The sequence below is a fragment of the Sprattus sprattus genome (assembly GCF_963457725.1).
Source record: "Sprattus sprattus genome assembly, chromosome: 3".
NCBI classification, from domain to species: Eukaryota; Metazoa; Chordata; class Actinopteri; order Clupeiformes; family Clupeidae; genus Sprattus; species Sprattus sprattus.
This window is the reverse complement of record NC_137922.1, coordinates 21,350,476-21,366,770: the sequence shown is the minus strand read 5'-3', so window position 1 is coordinate 21,366,770 and position 16,295 is coordinate 21,350,476. Positions and strand designations below refer to the sequence as shown.

General features: G+C 46.3%; 1 protein-coding gene across 2 annotated transcripts in view; it reads left to right on the top strand.

Annotated features, from left to right (window-relative positions):
* xirp2a (xin actin binding repeat containing 2a) overlaps nucleotides 1-11,918 on the top strand; it is a 51,005-nt gene extending 39,087 nt beyond the window's left edge. For both annotated transcript variants that reach the window (XM_080835174.1, XM_080835175.1), the window contains 4 exons: nucleotides 12-115; nucleotides 841-10,210; nucleotides 11,482-11,615; nucleotides 11,779-11,918. In XM_080835174.1, coding sequence (XP_080691300.1) covers nucleotides 12-115; nucleotides 841-10,210; nucleotides 11,482-11,576 — 9,569 coding nt within the window. In that variant the 3' untranslated portion in view covers nucleotides 11,577-11,615; nucleotides 11,779-11,918. The remainder of the gene's footprint in view (nucleotides 1-11; nucleotides 116-840; nucleotides 10,211-11,481; nucleotides 11,616-11,778) is intronic.
* Nucleotides 11,919-16,295: the final 4,377 nt, after the last annotated feature.

Sequence of the window (16,295 nt, the reverse complement as noted above, 5' to 3'; positions counted from 1 at the left end):
CACCGGCATAGTGATGGTGATCGGAGGTGAAGACCTGCCAAAAGTGTCCACTCAGGCCTTGAAGCAGCAATATGAAAAATCGATCGAGGAGTCCTCACCAAGCAAACAAGTGAAGGTAATCAATATGCTTCTGTATTCTGCATTTAATGCATACATTCAATGTAACCGAATCACTGCATATATTATATATCTAGGGTAATCAGGTATGATACTTTATGCTATAGTAAAGCTGTAGCTGTCAAAGTCTTAACCATGTGAAGCAGTTATGGTAAAGTAGTTCCAACATATACATTTATTCATATTGAGACAAAAGCACATACATTTTATAACTGAAAATATTGATTATAAGATATAGATCAAATTAACAGCTACATACGCAACTGATTCAGAATCAATATTGCCCTCTGTTGACAACCACAGTTAATCCATTTACTATTGAGTTTAGGGTAGAAGGGTGGTAATTTGATCAGTTTATTGCTACAAACTCCAAACCTCCGGACAATGTATTGGTTGTTATTCTGATCTAGTCTTATCTATTACATGCAGACACTTTATCATGAACCACTTTTTCTCTTGGACTGCTGAGATTCACATTCTATTTTCTGCTTATTCAACTTTCTATACCTGAACTTTCCTGAACTTTTACTTCAATAATATAGGAATTAAATACAATAAATATGGCCAATAGCTGTGATTCTTTACTTTAAAACGACCTGTTTAATGTCTTAAGGCTTATACTGTAAATCTGCCAGTCTATTCACTTTCCTCTATTCACTTTCCTACTATCTTTTCCTCTATAAAACAACAATGAACTCCTCAACAAAACTCTTCATCAATCAGATTGATGTTGATTACAACCAGTTTCAGTGGGCCCCAGTGAACGTCTCCTCCAAGGTCATTCAAGATGGCCACTATGAAACAGTCGCTGTAACTAGAACAGTGGAGGCAGCATCTTCCTCCTCCACCTCAGCCTCTGCCTCCACCTCAGCCTCTGCCTCCACAAAAACCACCATGGAGCAGCAGAACTTCCCTCCTCCTCCCATGGAGTACCTCCAGGCGCCGTACGAGGTCCCAGAGCGTTGTGCCTCCCCCCAGCCTCAGGAGTACATCTGCCCCCACCAGCTGGCTCGGGACTACTACACGAAGCAGAGGAACATGGCTGAGCTCAAACGCCTCTACAAGCACATCCACCCAGAGGTGCGCAAGAACCTAGAGAGGGACCTCTTCAGTCAAGAGATGGCCTACCAGGAGGAGATGACTGGGGACATGCAGCAGGCTCGCTCTGTGTTCGAGAACACTGGCAACAGCCCAAGCAAGTGCATGAGCCCGGAAAGGGAGTATTTGGAGTGGGACGAGATCCTGAAGGGAGAGGTGCAGTCCATGCGATGGATGTTTGAGAACAAGCCACTAGACTCCATCAAGGACGAGACACCTGACGAGAACGACGATAAGAACATTGCCCAGCAAGAGATCATTGCAGGGAATGATGTCAAGTACACAGCGTGGATGTTTGAGACGCAGCCCATCGATGCACTCAGGACAGATACACCTGACTCCACTAAACAGACAGGCAAAATTAAAGAGCTTGCAAGAGGTGATGTCAGAACGGCCACCTGGCTATTCGAGACTCAGTCACTGGATACCCTGAACAAGATCTACCAGGAGGATGACCAAGGCACTGAGGTTGTTTACACCAAGGACATCGCAGGAGGAGATGTGAAAACTGCCCGTTACCTGTTTGAAACTCAGCACCTGGATTCTCTGAGTCACACAGAGACAATTGACGAGTGCAACTTCCTCAGCCTGAAATCAGAGCTTGAGGAGATCAAGGGAGAAGTGAAGATGACCACAAGATTGTTTGAGACTCACCCGATGTGCGTCATACGCGGAGACTCTGGAGAGATCCTGGAGATTACCACTGTGAGACGAGAGGAGACTGAGAAAGGAGATGTGAAGACTTCACGCTGGCTCTTTGAAACCCAGCCCTTGGACATGATCAACAAAGACCCATCCCAAGTCAAACTGATCTGTGGCGTCTCAATGGAGGACGATTACCAAGGTGGCGTGAACAAGGGTCGCTGGCTCTTTGAGACAAAAACCTTGGACACCATCAAAGACGAGGAATGGGAAAGCTCCAAACTGCACAGGGAAGATATCATTGGAGCTGACGTCCGCAAGCACTGCATGGTCTTTGAGACCCAGCCTATGGCCTCTCTTAAAGATAATACCAATGCAAGACCAACACAGGTGGAAGACATCATGGGAGGTGATGTGTCTTCCGCCAGACACCTGTTTGAAACTGTTCCCATGGAGAATCTGAAAGAACTCGCTGAGGTGGGGAAACTGCAGAAGAGAGTCATGACAGAAGAGGAGAAGGGAGACGTCAGGCACCAGAAATGGAGATTCGAGACCAGGCCACTGGAGCAGATGAGGGAGGAGAAGAAGGAACTTACACGCACTGTGAACCTGGAGGCACTTGACAAAGGTGATGTCACAAACTACAAGGAGATCTTTGAAACCATGGACCTCAGCAAATGTGAGACACAGAAGATACAGGTGGAAGGGGTCACAAGTGGTTCCGTGAGGTCAAACAAGCATCTGTTTGAGTCCAATCCTATGTACGCGATGCAGGACAGTTCTGGTCACTACCATGAGGTCAAGACAATCAGAAGGGAGGAAGTGGTCAAAGGTGATGTCCGTAGTTGCAAGTGGATGTTTGAGACACGCCCAATCGATCAGTTTGATGAAAGCGTTGATAAATTCCAAATCATCAAAGGTATATCCAAACAGGAGATTGAATCGGGTGATGTGAAAACAGCCAAGTGGCTCTTCGAAACACAGCCCCTTGATGGCATCAAATTCTTCAGCAATACTGAGGAAGAGGAGACAAGGACAAAAGAGGGTGTCCATATTGAACAAGGTGATGTGAAGACATGCAGGTGGTTGTTTGAGACGCAGCCTATGGATGCTTTGTATGAGAAAGCAGAGGTCAAGAGTGAGACGACTGATTCAACTGAAGTCCAAAAAGGCGATGTAAAGACCTGCACTTGGCTGTTTGAAACACAGGCCCTGGACGCCATACGGGACGAATCAGAGACAGTCATTAAAACTTCCACAGTTCAGCAGGACGATGTTCAAGGTAAAGATGTGCGCCTTGCTCGCTTCTTGTTTGAGACCGAGAATCTGGAGAACATAACTGGAGGTGATGAGAGTGCTTTCAAGAGGGTAACAGAGATTGACATCCAATCTGGAGATGTGTCCAGAATGAAGTACGACTTTGAGAACCGGTCCTCGGATATCATGACCTCAACCTCAAAGGAAACGATGATGAAGATGAAGTCTCACCAGGCTGAGGACATACTAAAAGGAAATGTGGTGAATAACACCTGGCTGTTTGAAAACCAGTCCATTGATGCCATCCGAGATACTGCAGAGGAATCTAAAGAGATGCGCACAGTTACAGACGTCCAGGGTGGAAACGTGGACAAAGGACGTTTCGTTTTTGAAACCTACTCCCTGGATAAAATCCAAGATGAATCTTCAGAGTTAGAGATCAAGAAGCTTCAGTCCACCATTAGAGAGGAGATTGAAAAGGGAGATGTTAAGAACTACACCATGATGTTTGAGACCCAGCCACTTTATGCCATCAAAGACAAAGAGGGACACTACCATGAAGTTACTACAGTTACCAAAGAAGAAATTCAGAGGGGAGATGTCGTTGGGGCTAGGTGGCTATTTGAGACGAAGCCTCTCGATTCCATTCGAGACACAAATGAGGTGTACGTCATAAAGGCAGTGACTGAGGAGGACGTTCAGAAAGGAGACGTCCGATCAGCCAGGTGGAAGTTTGAAACTCAGCCACTGGATGAAATTGCAGAGGACATGAAAATCCGGATGAAAACTGTGGGGGACATCCAGGGAGGAGATGTCAAAACAAACAAACAGCGCTTTGAGGAGGACCAGTCTGAAAAGTACGTTAGGACTGTTAGCGTGAGTGAGATCCAAAAGGGGGATGTAAGATCTTCCACCTGGCTCTTTGAGACACGCACAATTGACGAGATCCATGGTGTGGGGTCTGAGTACGAGGGCATGGAGAAAGTAACAAAGGAGGAGGTGGTTAAAGGAGATGTGAAGCAGTCGGTGTGGCTGTTTGAGAAAGAGCCTCTGGATCGCATCAAGGAGACTGATGGAACAGAAACCGTCATCACCCGGGAGGTGATCCCACAGGCAGATGTGAAATCAACAACATGGCTATTTGAATCAACAGCACTCAATGGATTCAATGAGAGCGATGTAGAGAGGACAGAGATCGTTGGAAAGAGCATTAAAGGGACTCTGGAGGAACTGTACAGCCGGAAAATGGTTGAGTCACAGGGAATCCTCATTGAGGCTGATGAGATTGGAGACGTGAGAATGGCCAAATACAATCTCATGAACCAGGAAACCCCTGAGATCCAAAAGGAGGAAGTGCTTAGGGGCGACCTGAACAACATTATGGTGAATCTGCTGAACAGATGTGAGAGGACAGAGAAAGCCATCACAGTTGATAATGAAGAGAGAGGAAACATCAACACCACAGTGAAACAACTCTTTAATCAGGAGAGGGGTATCAATGTGGAGAAGGAGGAGATCATCCGAGGAGACATCCAAGACGCCATTAACAACTTGCTCAAAGAGGAGGGAGCCAACAGACGTGGTATCCTTATCCAGGAGGACGAGAAAGGTGACGTGAAGATGACCATTTACTCACTCCTCAACAAGGAGACAGAAGAGGGCTTTGACAAAGAGGACGTAGTCAAAGGGAACGTGAGGGGAACGTTGCACAGACTCCTCTCAAATCCAGATGGGTCTGAGCAGAGTAAGATTAGAGTAGGGGACACGGAGAGGGGCAATGTCAGCTTCTACTCCACCTGCATAGAGTCTGGGGCGCTAGACTACCTCAAGACCCAGCTCAAGACGGAGTCAGACGAAACCGTGGAAGAGAAAGAAAAAGAAAGAATACTTGGAGGCGATGTTGAGAACACTAAAATACTCCTGAGGAAACTTCAGAAGGAAATTGGGCGCACTGTGACAGAAGAGGACATACTCTGTGGAGATGTGCACAGCACAGTGCAGGTGTTCATGACCAAGCCAGAGGGCCTACAAAACCTGCAAAAGGAGGAGATCGTCAAAGGAGACCTGAGGGCGGCACTCAACTCTCTGACACAGGCCGTGAATCAAAGGGTGGTGGTAGATAAAGAGGAGGTTGTGAAAGGAAATATCAACACTACACTCAGGTCACTCGTGGAAGCCCAAAGCCAAGCCAAAGATGTGGAGAAGCCAGAGATTGTGAGGGGTGACATCAGAGGGGCCTTGGTGTCCTTGGAGAAGTCAGCAAACACCAGGACTGAAATTGTCATCGAGGATTTGGTGCCTGGTGACATCAAGGGCACCCTGAAATCTCTAAAGGAGGCCCAACACGCCATGAAGGAGGTAGAGAAGGAGGAGATAGTCAAAGGCGACATCCACACAGCCTTGATCAATCTGCAGGAAGCTTCCTGTGAGAAAAAGGTCTTCCAGCAACAGGTTAGCGAGTATGGAGATGTGAAAGGCACCATTCAGTTGTTGCTTGAGCCTGCTGCCTCCCCTCGAATGCAGCGCCGTGCAAGCACTGAGGGAGACATCAAGACCTCGATAAAATCACTGTATGAGCAGGACGAAACACAGTTTGAGAAAGAGGAAGTAATCAAGGGCAATGTGCAGGGTGCTATCCATTGCCTGCTGCAGAGGAAGGAAGAGATGAGCCACAAGGGCAACAACGTCAGGAGGGTGAACGCTAAACATCTTCTCCATGAGTGCCCTGAGTGCTTGGCTGCTGCAATGGCACAGAGCAGAGCTGCAGGCCAGACGGCAAACCAAACAGAGACCACAGCACACCAGACAGAGACCACAGAGTCACACAGCAGTACCCAGGAATTCACTCAGCTTTACTCAGAGCAGAATAGTCAGTCTACAAGCCAGGGAAGCCAGTCAACAGTAACACAAACCACAGCTGTACAAATGGCAGCAGAGGCCTCTCAGTCCTCAAAGCAGTCTGAGGCTCAGTCTCAGCTCTCACAGCAGTCTCAGTCTCAGCAAGTCAGCAAGAAACAGCAACAACAAATGAAAGTCAAACAACAGCAAAACATCAAGCAGCAACAAAACATCAAGCAACAACAAAATGTCAAGCAGCAACAGAATGTCAAGCAGCAACAGCAGCAACAACTACAACAGAAGCAGCAACAGCAACAGCAGCAACTGAAGCAACAGCAACTGCAGCAGCAGCAGGAGCAGCAACTGCAGCAGCAGCAGGAGCAACAGCGACAACTTCAGCAGCAGAAGGAGAAACAACTGCAGCAGCAGCAGGAGCAACAGCAACAACTTCAGCAGCAGGAGCAACAGCAACAACAGCAGCAGCAGCAACAACAGCAGCAGCAACAACAGCAGCAGCAGCAACTGAATGTCAAGCAGCAGCAGCAGCAGCAGCAACAGCAGCGGGTAAAGCAACAACAGAACATCAAGCAGAAGCATACGACTGTAAGTCAGCAGCAGACCAATGTTACACAGCAGCAAATGAATGTCAAGCAACAGGTGAATGTTCAACAGCAGCAAACAGCTACTGAACAGCAGCAGCAGACTCAGGAAATAAACATAATTAAACAGGTCCATACTTCTGTGACAACAGAACAGAAGACTGTGAGTCAAAAGCAAACTGTCAAGAACCTGAAGACGGGCTATGGCAGTGCCAAGGGTTTGATCAAGAAGAACAAAGAGCAACCACAAATTAATTTCCCACCTCCACCTCCTCCATCAGAGTCAGAGCTCTCCCTTCCACCACCTCCCTCTCCCATCACAGACAGTGATGTCCAGCCACCCCTCATTCGTCCTCTAGTGACGAGGCAGGACAGTGACCTCCCTCCCCCTCCCCCTCCTCCACCCCAAACGGCAGAAGCAGAGGCAGAGTTCTTCCCCCCACCTCCTCCTCCTCCCCCCCAAGACTTCCTGCCCCCACCCCCATCCATGCAAGAGCTGAGTGCTGCATCCCAGACTCCCGTTAAACCGAAAGCTCGTCCTCTCTTCAAAGTGCCCAAGCCTGAGCCCCCAAAGCAAGCTGAACCACCCAAGTTTAAGTGGCAAAAGAAGCAAACCCCGTCACCTCAACCTCCTCCTCCACCACCTCCTCCCACTGCACCTGTGGTTGAAAAACAGGATGCTGCTGCCACATCCATCAATGTCAAAGAGGAGAGCAGCAAACATGTAGAGCAGGTAACGCAGAATATTCTGGACCCCTTAGTCCCACCTGTTTCTAAAATTCCTTCCGGAATCCCAGTGGCCAAGCCAGTGCAGGAGGCGCCTCCACGGCAACCAAAGAGAGTATTTGTTCCTCCCATAAAACTCCCACCAGCCCCTGAACCCACCCAGGTCCCAAAGCCCAGGACGTTTGCAAGGAAGTTCAAAACTCCTCTCATGCTGGCAGAGGAAAGGTATCGCAAGCAGAGGGAGGAAGCAGAGCAAAACAAAGTCACCACTCCAACAACACCTCCAATTCAAATGCAACAGCAAGCACCGAGTGGAGAAGCCCCAGCCACTCAAAAAGCAGAGCAGCCCCACCCAACACCACCCAAAGAGCCTGAGGTTGTAGCCAAACCAGCACCAGTTTCACAAGAGCAACCTACAAAGAAAATACCCTCTCAAATCCCCATGGTCAAACCTGCAATAAATACAAAACTTGCCCAAGATTCAACTAATATTTCCTCCATTGCCTCTAAAAAGCATCAGACTGCTTCCTCTGGGATGACCCAAGCTGCCCAGTCTGTGTCCGCTGATGTTCAGGCTTCCTCTTCCATGGTTTCATCCAGTGTGTCGGAGCAACACCAGACTGATGTGAGGACCAGCTCTGAGACCTCCTTCTCTAAACAGGAGGCCATTCAGCAGGTTTCAAGCTCTGCAACACAGGAGGTCAAGAAGGGACCCTCTCAGCCCATGAAAATACCCAAAGTGACTCCAAACTTCAAGGTTAAGACTTTCAAGCCACCAAAAGTTGAGGCAGAAGGCAAACAAAAGGAAAAGGCAGCACAGAAAGAACACGTAGTGGGCATGGATGCCACTGCACAGATGAGTGAAAGCAGCACACAGAGCATCTCTCAAACAAGTGCAACTCAGCAAAGTTCAGAGAGCTCTTCAAGCAGCACCCAGAAGACTGAGGTCATTGTGGAACAGGTTGGAATGGGTGCAACTTCGACCGATAACAAGGTGGAAATCCAGATGAAAAAATCCAAACACAAGTCAAAGAAAGAGAAGGAGGTGAAGCAGGCTGTGCCCATCAAAGTCTCCCCTGTACCCCCAATGACTGTTGAGGTTCTTCAAGGGCAAGGCCAAGTGGCCATTGTTCAGTCACACCAGGAGGTCAAGGAGAAGCATGTTCAGATCCGACAGGAAGTTGTGGTGACGGAGAGCCAGGTGCAGCAGCAGAGCATCCAGCAGAAAACTCAGATAAAGAAACAAGTCAAGTCCTCCCAACAGCAGCAGGTGGAAATGTCCAAACACGAAGTGGGTCACGTAGGCTCACAAGCGATGAAGCAGGCAGAGTCAGTGGCTGAGGTCACTGAGAGTCAGAGGTATGAGGAAGTGCATAAACTGTTGGGTCAGATCAGGGAAATGCAGGGTGCTCATGGGAAACTGGATGTCAAATCTGTAAAGGCAATGTTGAGTTCACTTCCTGATTGGTTTATTGGAGCAGAAGAAAAGACAAGGATGATTACTTCTCAGTACAACAAGCAGATGCTAAAGGAAGTCATTGTGCATGTCAGAAATATGGCTCAGGCAAAGCTGATTTTCCTGGAGGGAAACATGTATGCACCTAGCAAGCCAGAGAGTGAGCCTGTGCAAGAGAAAGTAATCATTGGTGGTGCAACTCCAAAGATCTCCAAGATTAGCATTGGCTCTGCCAAACTCGAGACCCAGAAGAAAGTGAAGGAAGAGAGACGGAGCACCCAGGAAATCAAAGAGCAGGATCTGTCCAAAGCAAGAACCCCCGAGCCCAAAGCACCCTCTGACACGATGAGAATGAGAACACCATCACCCACCTTCATCAGCATAGAGTCATCTAGGAGGACAGACTCTCCTTTCATGGTCACCCCCTCTCCACCACCCTCGCACAGGCCTGGTGCAACACCTACACCCCCTCCTCGCTGGGCGGACACCCCCACAAAGATGTGCCGGGCTACACCTTCACCCACAATGAGCCGATCTGAGAAGATGGCCAAGCTGAAGGAGAACACCTCCAAGCTTGCACAGACCCCTCCGCCAATGCCAGTGCCAGAGCACATGATGATGATGCATGAAACTGAGATGGAGGAGTCATCATCTTCCAGCCACCAAGAGTTCACCATGGAGACACACACAATCGAGTCAGTCGATTACTCGGAGATGGCCGACTCCATGTTGTCGGTGAAAGACAAGCGTGTGTTTTTTGAAGAGGCTCAGAAAGCAGAGGTGAACAAGATGTACATCCGCAAGGATCCGATCGATATCCCTGAGAGACTAGGAGCCGATGCTGAGGACGAGAGTGTAGAGATTCAGGAGCTTCAGATGAAGGAGGATCTCCCTAGAGTTGATCTCTCCAAACTGGTCAACAAGTTTGAGGCCCCACAACCCACAACGTATGTCAGGAAAGATCCGATTGTCATATCCGAAAGACTGGGCAGCGACACAGAGGAAGGAGATGTTGAGATTGAGCGCAAACCCGCCCAAGCTGAGGAGATGACACCATCGTTTGACATCAAGGCCATCAAGAATGTTTTTGAGCACGGCGAACCGAGCTTCCACCACATGACTGAGGAGAAGAAAGAAAAGGATGCTACGGGTTTCTCTGAGTCAGAGTCCCTCTCAGAACACTACTCTACTGTCGATGAGTTTGGGAACACAGTGACGGGGTCAAGAACCGAGACAACCATGCACTCCGAGAGCGTTCAGTCAGGAACCCTACCCAAACCGCCCAGCTACGCAGACGTACTGAAAGGGAGCATGCCCGTCTTGAACGTGCCATCTGAGGGCTCTGCCGAGGATCTCCTGAAGAGCTTCCAGCAGTCGTGGGCCGAGAGCGAAACTATGTTCAGAAACCTGGGATTCAGTGCAACCGAGGAGCATAGGTCTCAGACGTCATCTCATCAAAGGGAGACCGTTGTGACCGGTAAAGCTGTGTGACCAGCATGGAAATGACTAATCTGAAAAGCCATGGTGTGTTTTAATACTGGCATTTTGGGTGTTCGTTGGTTTGGTTACCCTAACACATTCACGCTTGTCCAGTTTGGATTGTGCTCCATATATAAAATTTTTATTTAAGCATGTCTTTACATTTTTTCACTTCCCTCTTTATTCCTCTCTCTCTCCTGTGCTCTCCCTCAAGAAAACAAACAAATATTTAGCCCAGGTTCGACACTTTTTTCTGCATAACTGAAGCTGTACCACATAAATCTGTGGCTCCTCATTCCTCAGTCAATGATAAAATACCAATTCTTCTTTCTGACTGAGAGCATGTTTTAGCTGTTTTTTACCCACAGGCATTAACTTTTATCCAGCCCTGTTTATTTGTGGAGTAATTAAAACTCAGGCTTTGTGTTAAAACCTCACAGCCTGAAGGTGCATTAACTTTTCCATAACTGGCTTTCAATGACCCAGAAAGAACAATCACCTGCTTGATTGATATGCACTGTACCTAATTTTGGACGTTTGTGGGTGCAGTGAGTATGATCTAGGTTATTCAATGAGGAGTGCAGAATGTAGAGTACAGACCTGAACATATTAATAAGATTAGTGTTCAGAAAACTATGTGTACGTACAAGTTTAATGAAAGGGAGCTAATTTACTTTGGTTACTTAGGTTGGCATTTTTTTCTTATTATTATGTCCAGATCTATATTTACATTTACATTTAGTCATTTAGCAGACGCTTTTATCCAAAGACTGTACCTGTAACATTCAAAATACTATATGTACTCACAAGTTTAATGATAGGGAACTAATTTAATTAGGTTGGTGTTTCAGACATTAATATTAATGAATTAAATTAATTAATCACATTATATAATACATATTATTGTACAGAAACAAATTCCTCTGCACATCCTCCTGAGGAGCTTCCTTGGGGTTAAAAGTGTCGTAAATTAGCATATCTCATAGCCCACAGATATCTTGCAGTCTACGCGTCGGTTGTTCTTTTGAAAAAATAATTTTGTCAGATCATTGTCAACCATCAAGGTTCATTGTCAAGAAAAAAAAAAGAATGAAACAGCATTATGACTATTCATTTGATTAAATTTGATCCATTGTGGGGCCGCAATATCGCATTAGACTGACTTTTTTAACACTGTGTTCTGTTGTTTGCACTAACCTACAATTTGCCGCTGTCAAGTTTGCAGTATCCTGATAATTTATCCATCTAATTATATGGCTTGTCTTTCAGAAAACTCGAGTGCCCGAGTCCGAACTGTGTCGGGTATGTCGGAAGAGGGTGTATCCCATGGAGGCGCTGATTGCAGACAAACAAAACTTTCATAAAACCTGCTTTCGCTGCACCCACTGCAGCAGCCAATTAAGGTAAAATTTCATCATAAATCTTCACACCATTTTTACAGTAGTTTATCAACAAGAGGCATTATAAGTCTAGACATTTGAGTAGCTATTAGTATTTTGATTGTCTAACAACCACACAGTCATCCAGATGTAACAACTTCTGCTCTCTTGTTTTCGTCCCCTACAGCCTTGGCACGTATGCCTCTCTCCATGGGCGCATGTACTGCAAGCCACACTTCAAGCAGCTCTTCAAAGCTAAAGGAAATTATGATGAAGGTTTTGGGGAAAGGCCCCACAAGGAGCTGTGGAGCAACAAAAGTCCGCAGAATTCGCCAGAAAAGATGAAACCCAAAATACGAAACCCCTCCCCAGACAAATCTGACACCAAATGCTCAGCCCTGCCTAGCACAATAGAGAAAGCAAACTCTTCTGAAAAAGACAAAGACACCAGCCATTCACAGGATGACACCAAAAAGCCCACGACTAAAATTGCCATCGTCTGGCCCCCTCAACCCGAGTCTCCTAAGAAAGCCCTTCATGCAGAGGACGACATGAAGCTGGTCAAACCCACATGGCCCCCCCAAGAAAGTGCACCGAAGGAGGATACAGAAACCCCCAAACATGCCTCTAGACCACCCAGAGAGCCAGCCGTCACTCACTCTGAAAATGGGTTGAGAGAAAACGTTAGCGTTCAGGATGTGCCAGTGACCCCCTCACCTGACAAAGTCAAACTTGCGGAAGAGCAGGCTTCAACACCCCCCGTTGTGGAGGAACAGAGCGTGAAGGCAGCAGAAGAGAATGCACCAGATGTCAATCAAAGTCCACAGGCCAAAGACAGCGGATCAGAGGATGCACAGCAAACTGAGAATGAAAGTCCAAAGAAAGCGTTGGAAAGTGTAAGTGAAGAGAAGAAGGAGGATGCGGAATGTAAAGCGAATGGAGAGAAAGTAGCAGGGGAAAATGTAGGGGAAGATGGTCAAAAGGAGAAAGAGAAGAATGATGATACGAAAGTGAGTGAGGAAAGTGGAGAAAGAGATGGAACAGAACAAAGGGTTGACACTGAGGGCAAAGAAGTGAAGGAGGCAGAGGGGAATACAGAAGGAGTGAAAGTCACAGTGATCGACGGAGAGGCAGCACCAGAACAAAACATCAATGGGATCTCAAACTCAAATAACAACAATAACAACAACAACAACAACAACAACAACGATTTCTATGGTTCGCTCTTGGACTGTGGACCCATCTGGGCAGGATTTGATGATGTCAGCATTAAACCAACGCTCCTTGACATCAGCCACAGCGAGCCTTTCAGCCTGGGCAGTTCTGTCAAAGAGAGCGTGGATGTGTGTGAGTCAGAACCATCAGACCTTTTCCAGATACCACAAACCAATCCAGCTTTTGCTCCTCCTGTTGCCAAATGCAGAGAGCTCACATCGCCAGACAACCCAATCAGCGGGGACTTGTTTACCGTGGACACAGACAGGGAGACCTTATTCTCAGACAACCAACCACCAAAGCTCAGTGCTTCTCAGAGTTTTCTTGAGGACATTTTTGCGGATCTAGACAAAAGCCCGAGTCTGCTGCCTGATTTCAAGGATGACATTTTCAGTGAGAATCCCAGTGGAGGAGACTCTGTCTCTCTGCTGCACAACCTTCTGGATTTTGGAATGGAGTTGAGAGGAACGGGAGAGAAACCAAAAAATGTGGAGGTGAGGGAGGAAGGGAGGCCTGAGATGTTATTGGGTGCCTCAGGAGACGCCAGCCTTTTCTGGGGAGGGGATCACTCTGCCTTGTCTGTGGAGGATCAAATCAAGCGCAACCGTTACTACGGCGATGACGATGATGACGATTAAAAAATATATGTTAAAAGTTTTTCTCGTACCAAAATGTAAAAAAAGACATCACTCACCCTCTGCTAGCATTAAAATATAATCAGCCATTCATATTCAGTTTCCCACTCGCTCACCATCTCCTTCTAATCACTTTTTGCAGTCTTTAAAACCCCATGGAGAGATGAATGTAACTTCAAATTCCCTCACATATCTTTTATACTATAATTACAGAATAATGTTCTGTAGATGCTCTATGCAGTTATATCTTCATTTTTAACTTTTAAAGCTGTCTGAACGCACCTGGTGTGCAGAATGGGTAATATATGGTTGTAATGATGATGATGATGATGATGATGATTAACAAGGAAATACATTATGCTCTGTGTATGCTGTACGCGTTATACTCTTGTGGCGTTTTCTTGTGCTGGTTTCTGATTTTATAATTTTACTCTTTAAAAAAAAAAATGCTTGTATTTTTGTTTTATTTTTAGATTAGCCTTAAATGTTTTGTTTTTCTTTCTTTCCTTCCTCGCTTTGTTTGGGGAGAATTCCTGACAGGTAGCCAAAGGCTGCTCTCAGGCTGGTTTAAGTAAAGCTCTAGCTATTGTACTGGTAATGCTCTCATAGCAGAAAATAAAACACGTTTCTGAGATCTTGCTCTCTGTCACTTTTTCTCAGTTTTTCATCAAACGAAACACACACCGGGGGATTGCAGCTTCTCACAGTCCTCCCTCTCTGTGTGTAAGGCGTGATCTATTGCTTACCCCTGTTTCAAATAAAAGCCCAGATCTCCGTGCTTAGTAGCTTATTGATTTTTCTCACCACTGCCAGCTTTTGTACGAGTCTCTTCGCGTGACCTGCTACAGATTAGTGTGTCTCTCCTCAATTCGGTTCCCCTGCACTCCCCACTATGAACCAGTGTCCATGCTTTTAATGAGAGTCCCACAGACCACTCAATAGTGGCGTTTCTATTAAGGAGACACAAGACAAAACAAAGAAAGGGTAACTTGACACAGGGGCAAACAACCAAGTGCCAAGCACAGCTCCCCCTTTAGGGAACAGAGTGGAGAGAGGGAGAGAAGAGTGTACAGAAAAGACCGCAAACAGACTCCCTTGGGAAGGAAGTCAGAATGCCGCAGCACTCATTCTCACCTTGGGCTACAACACCTGAGACGGTGCCAAACCCAAATGCAGAGTGGTTCGCTTTTCAATACCTGGATGTTTTTAATTATTTTATTTTCTAATTATCATGACCCGGAGCCTGTTTCGGTGATGGATTCATTTTCAGGGCAAAGCCGACAGCTGAGGGTTTGTCATTATGAGGGTCCCATTAAAATTCCATTAATATTCAGCCCAGGGCCAGCTACAGGGTGTCTGAGGGGACATTTGAGATTTGCAAGAGGGCCAACATTTTGTAGTGTTAGATTGATCTGAGTTACAGTTATGCAGGCATGGACTGACATAATAGGGGGAACTGGGTCAAAAGCAAAACTTTTTTAATTGTACGAGGCCGAAAGCCAATATTTTGTGACAAACAACCTACATCTGTCCTCTGCCAAATACAGTTCCATCTAAAGAATAAAAGGAAATATAATATAACCTACTTTATACACCCACTATACGGCTACGGTTGACATAAGAATGCCAATGTCTTGAAATCAGTTGGATTGTTACTGGGGTGTCACCCTGGGGTGGACAGCTGGATATGTAGTGTGGCTAACTAAATTCAACATTCAGATAATGTCCAAATCCTACTCATCTGCCACTGTGTAGGCTAATGGCAGCTTCACAGCATGTTTGCGCTTGACACTAAATTATTTTAATTTGAGGCGATCAATAACTGTCAAACTGTTCTGGTTAGCAGCCAGAGACATGAACATAAAGTTGTAAAGACGACGTGTATATTTATATATAAAGCTAGGGTTATATAGCTTTTAAATGCACACATTCACACACACATAATATACTCAAACCTACACACCCATGTGAGCTGCAGCTGCTGTAAGTGCACCAAAAAAAACCTATTTGACGACCCAGAGCTTGACAATTTACCTTTGTAGGCTGGTAGCTCTAGTGTAGTCTAGTGTGAATGACCTAATACTTAACCTGCTGTCATGGCCATTGATGTATGGGGGAATCACAGTTAACACTCACACTCAAATAACAACTACAACAACAACAACAACAACAACAACAACAACAGCAACAACAACAACACTAGTGGTGTAGAGGTCCCTGGAGAAGTGGGAACCTGCGTATACCCTTGCCTACACCACTGAACAACACCAACGATAACTTCTGCAGTTCACTCTTAGACTGTGGACCAATCTGGTCAGGATTTGATGATGTCAGCGCTAAACCAACGCTCCTTGACATCAGCCTCAGGGAGCCTTTCAGCCTGGGCAGTCCTGTCAAAGAGAGCGTGGATGTGTGTGAGTCAGAACCATCAGACCTTTTCCAGACACCACAAACCAATGCAGCTTTTGCTCCTCCTGTTGCTCCTCACATCGCCAGACGACCCAAACAGCGGGGACTTGTTTAACGTTGACTCAGAGAGGGAGACCTTATTCTCAGACAATCAACCACCAAAGCTCAGTTTTTCGAGTTTTCTGGCAGACTTTTTTGTGAATGTGGAGAAGAGCCCAAGCATTAGTTTTATTTTCTAGCAAGAAGACATGCAAATATACTATCTGAACCATTTAATGATGTGCCAGAGGGGTTAAACACAGAGTCCGTCTGTATGATTTTGCTAAAGAATTGTGAAACAAACCATACCTTCGGTTTGTTTTATGTGTAAACTTAAAGTCGATACAATTACTAGATAGAATCGTACAACCGTATCTGTTTGAGCCAGAGTCAGACCCAGAAGCAG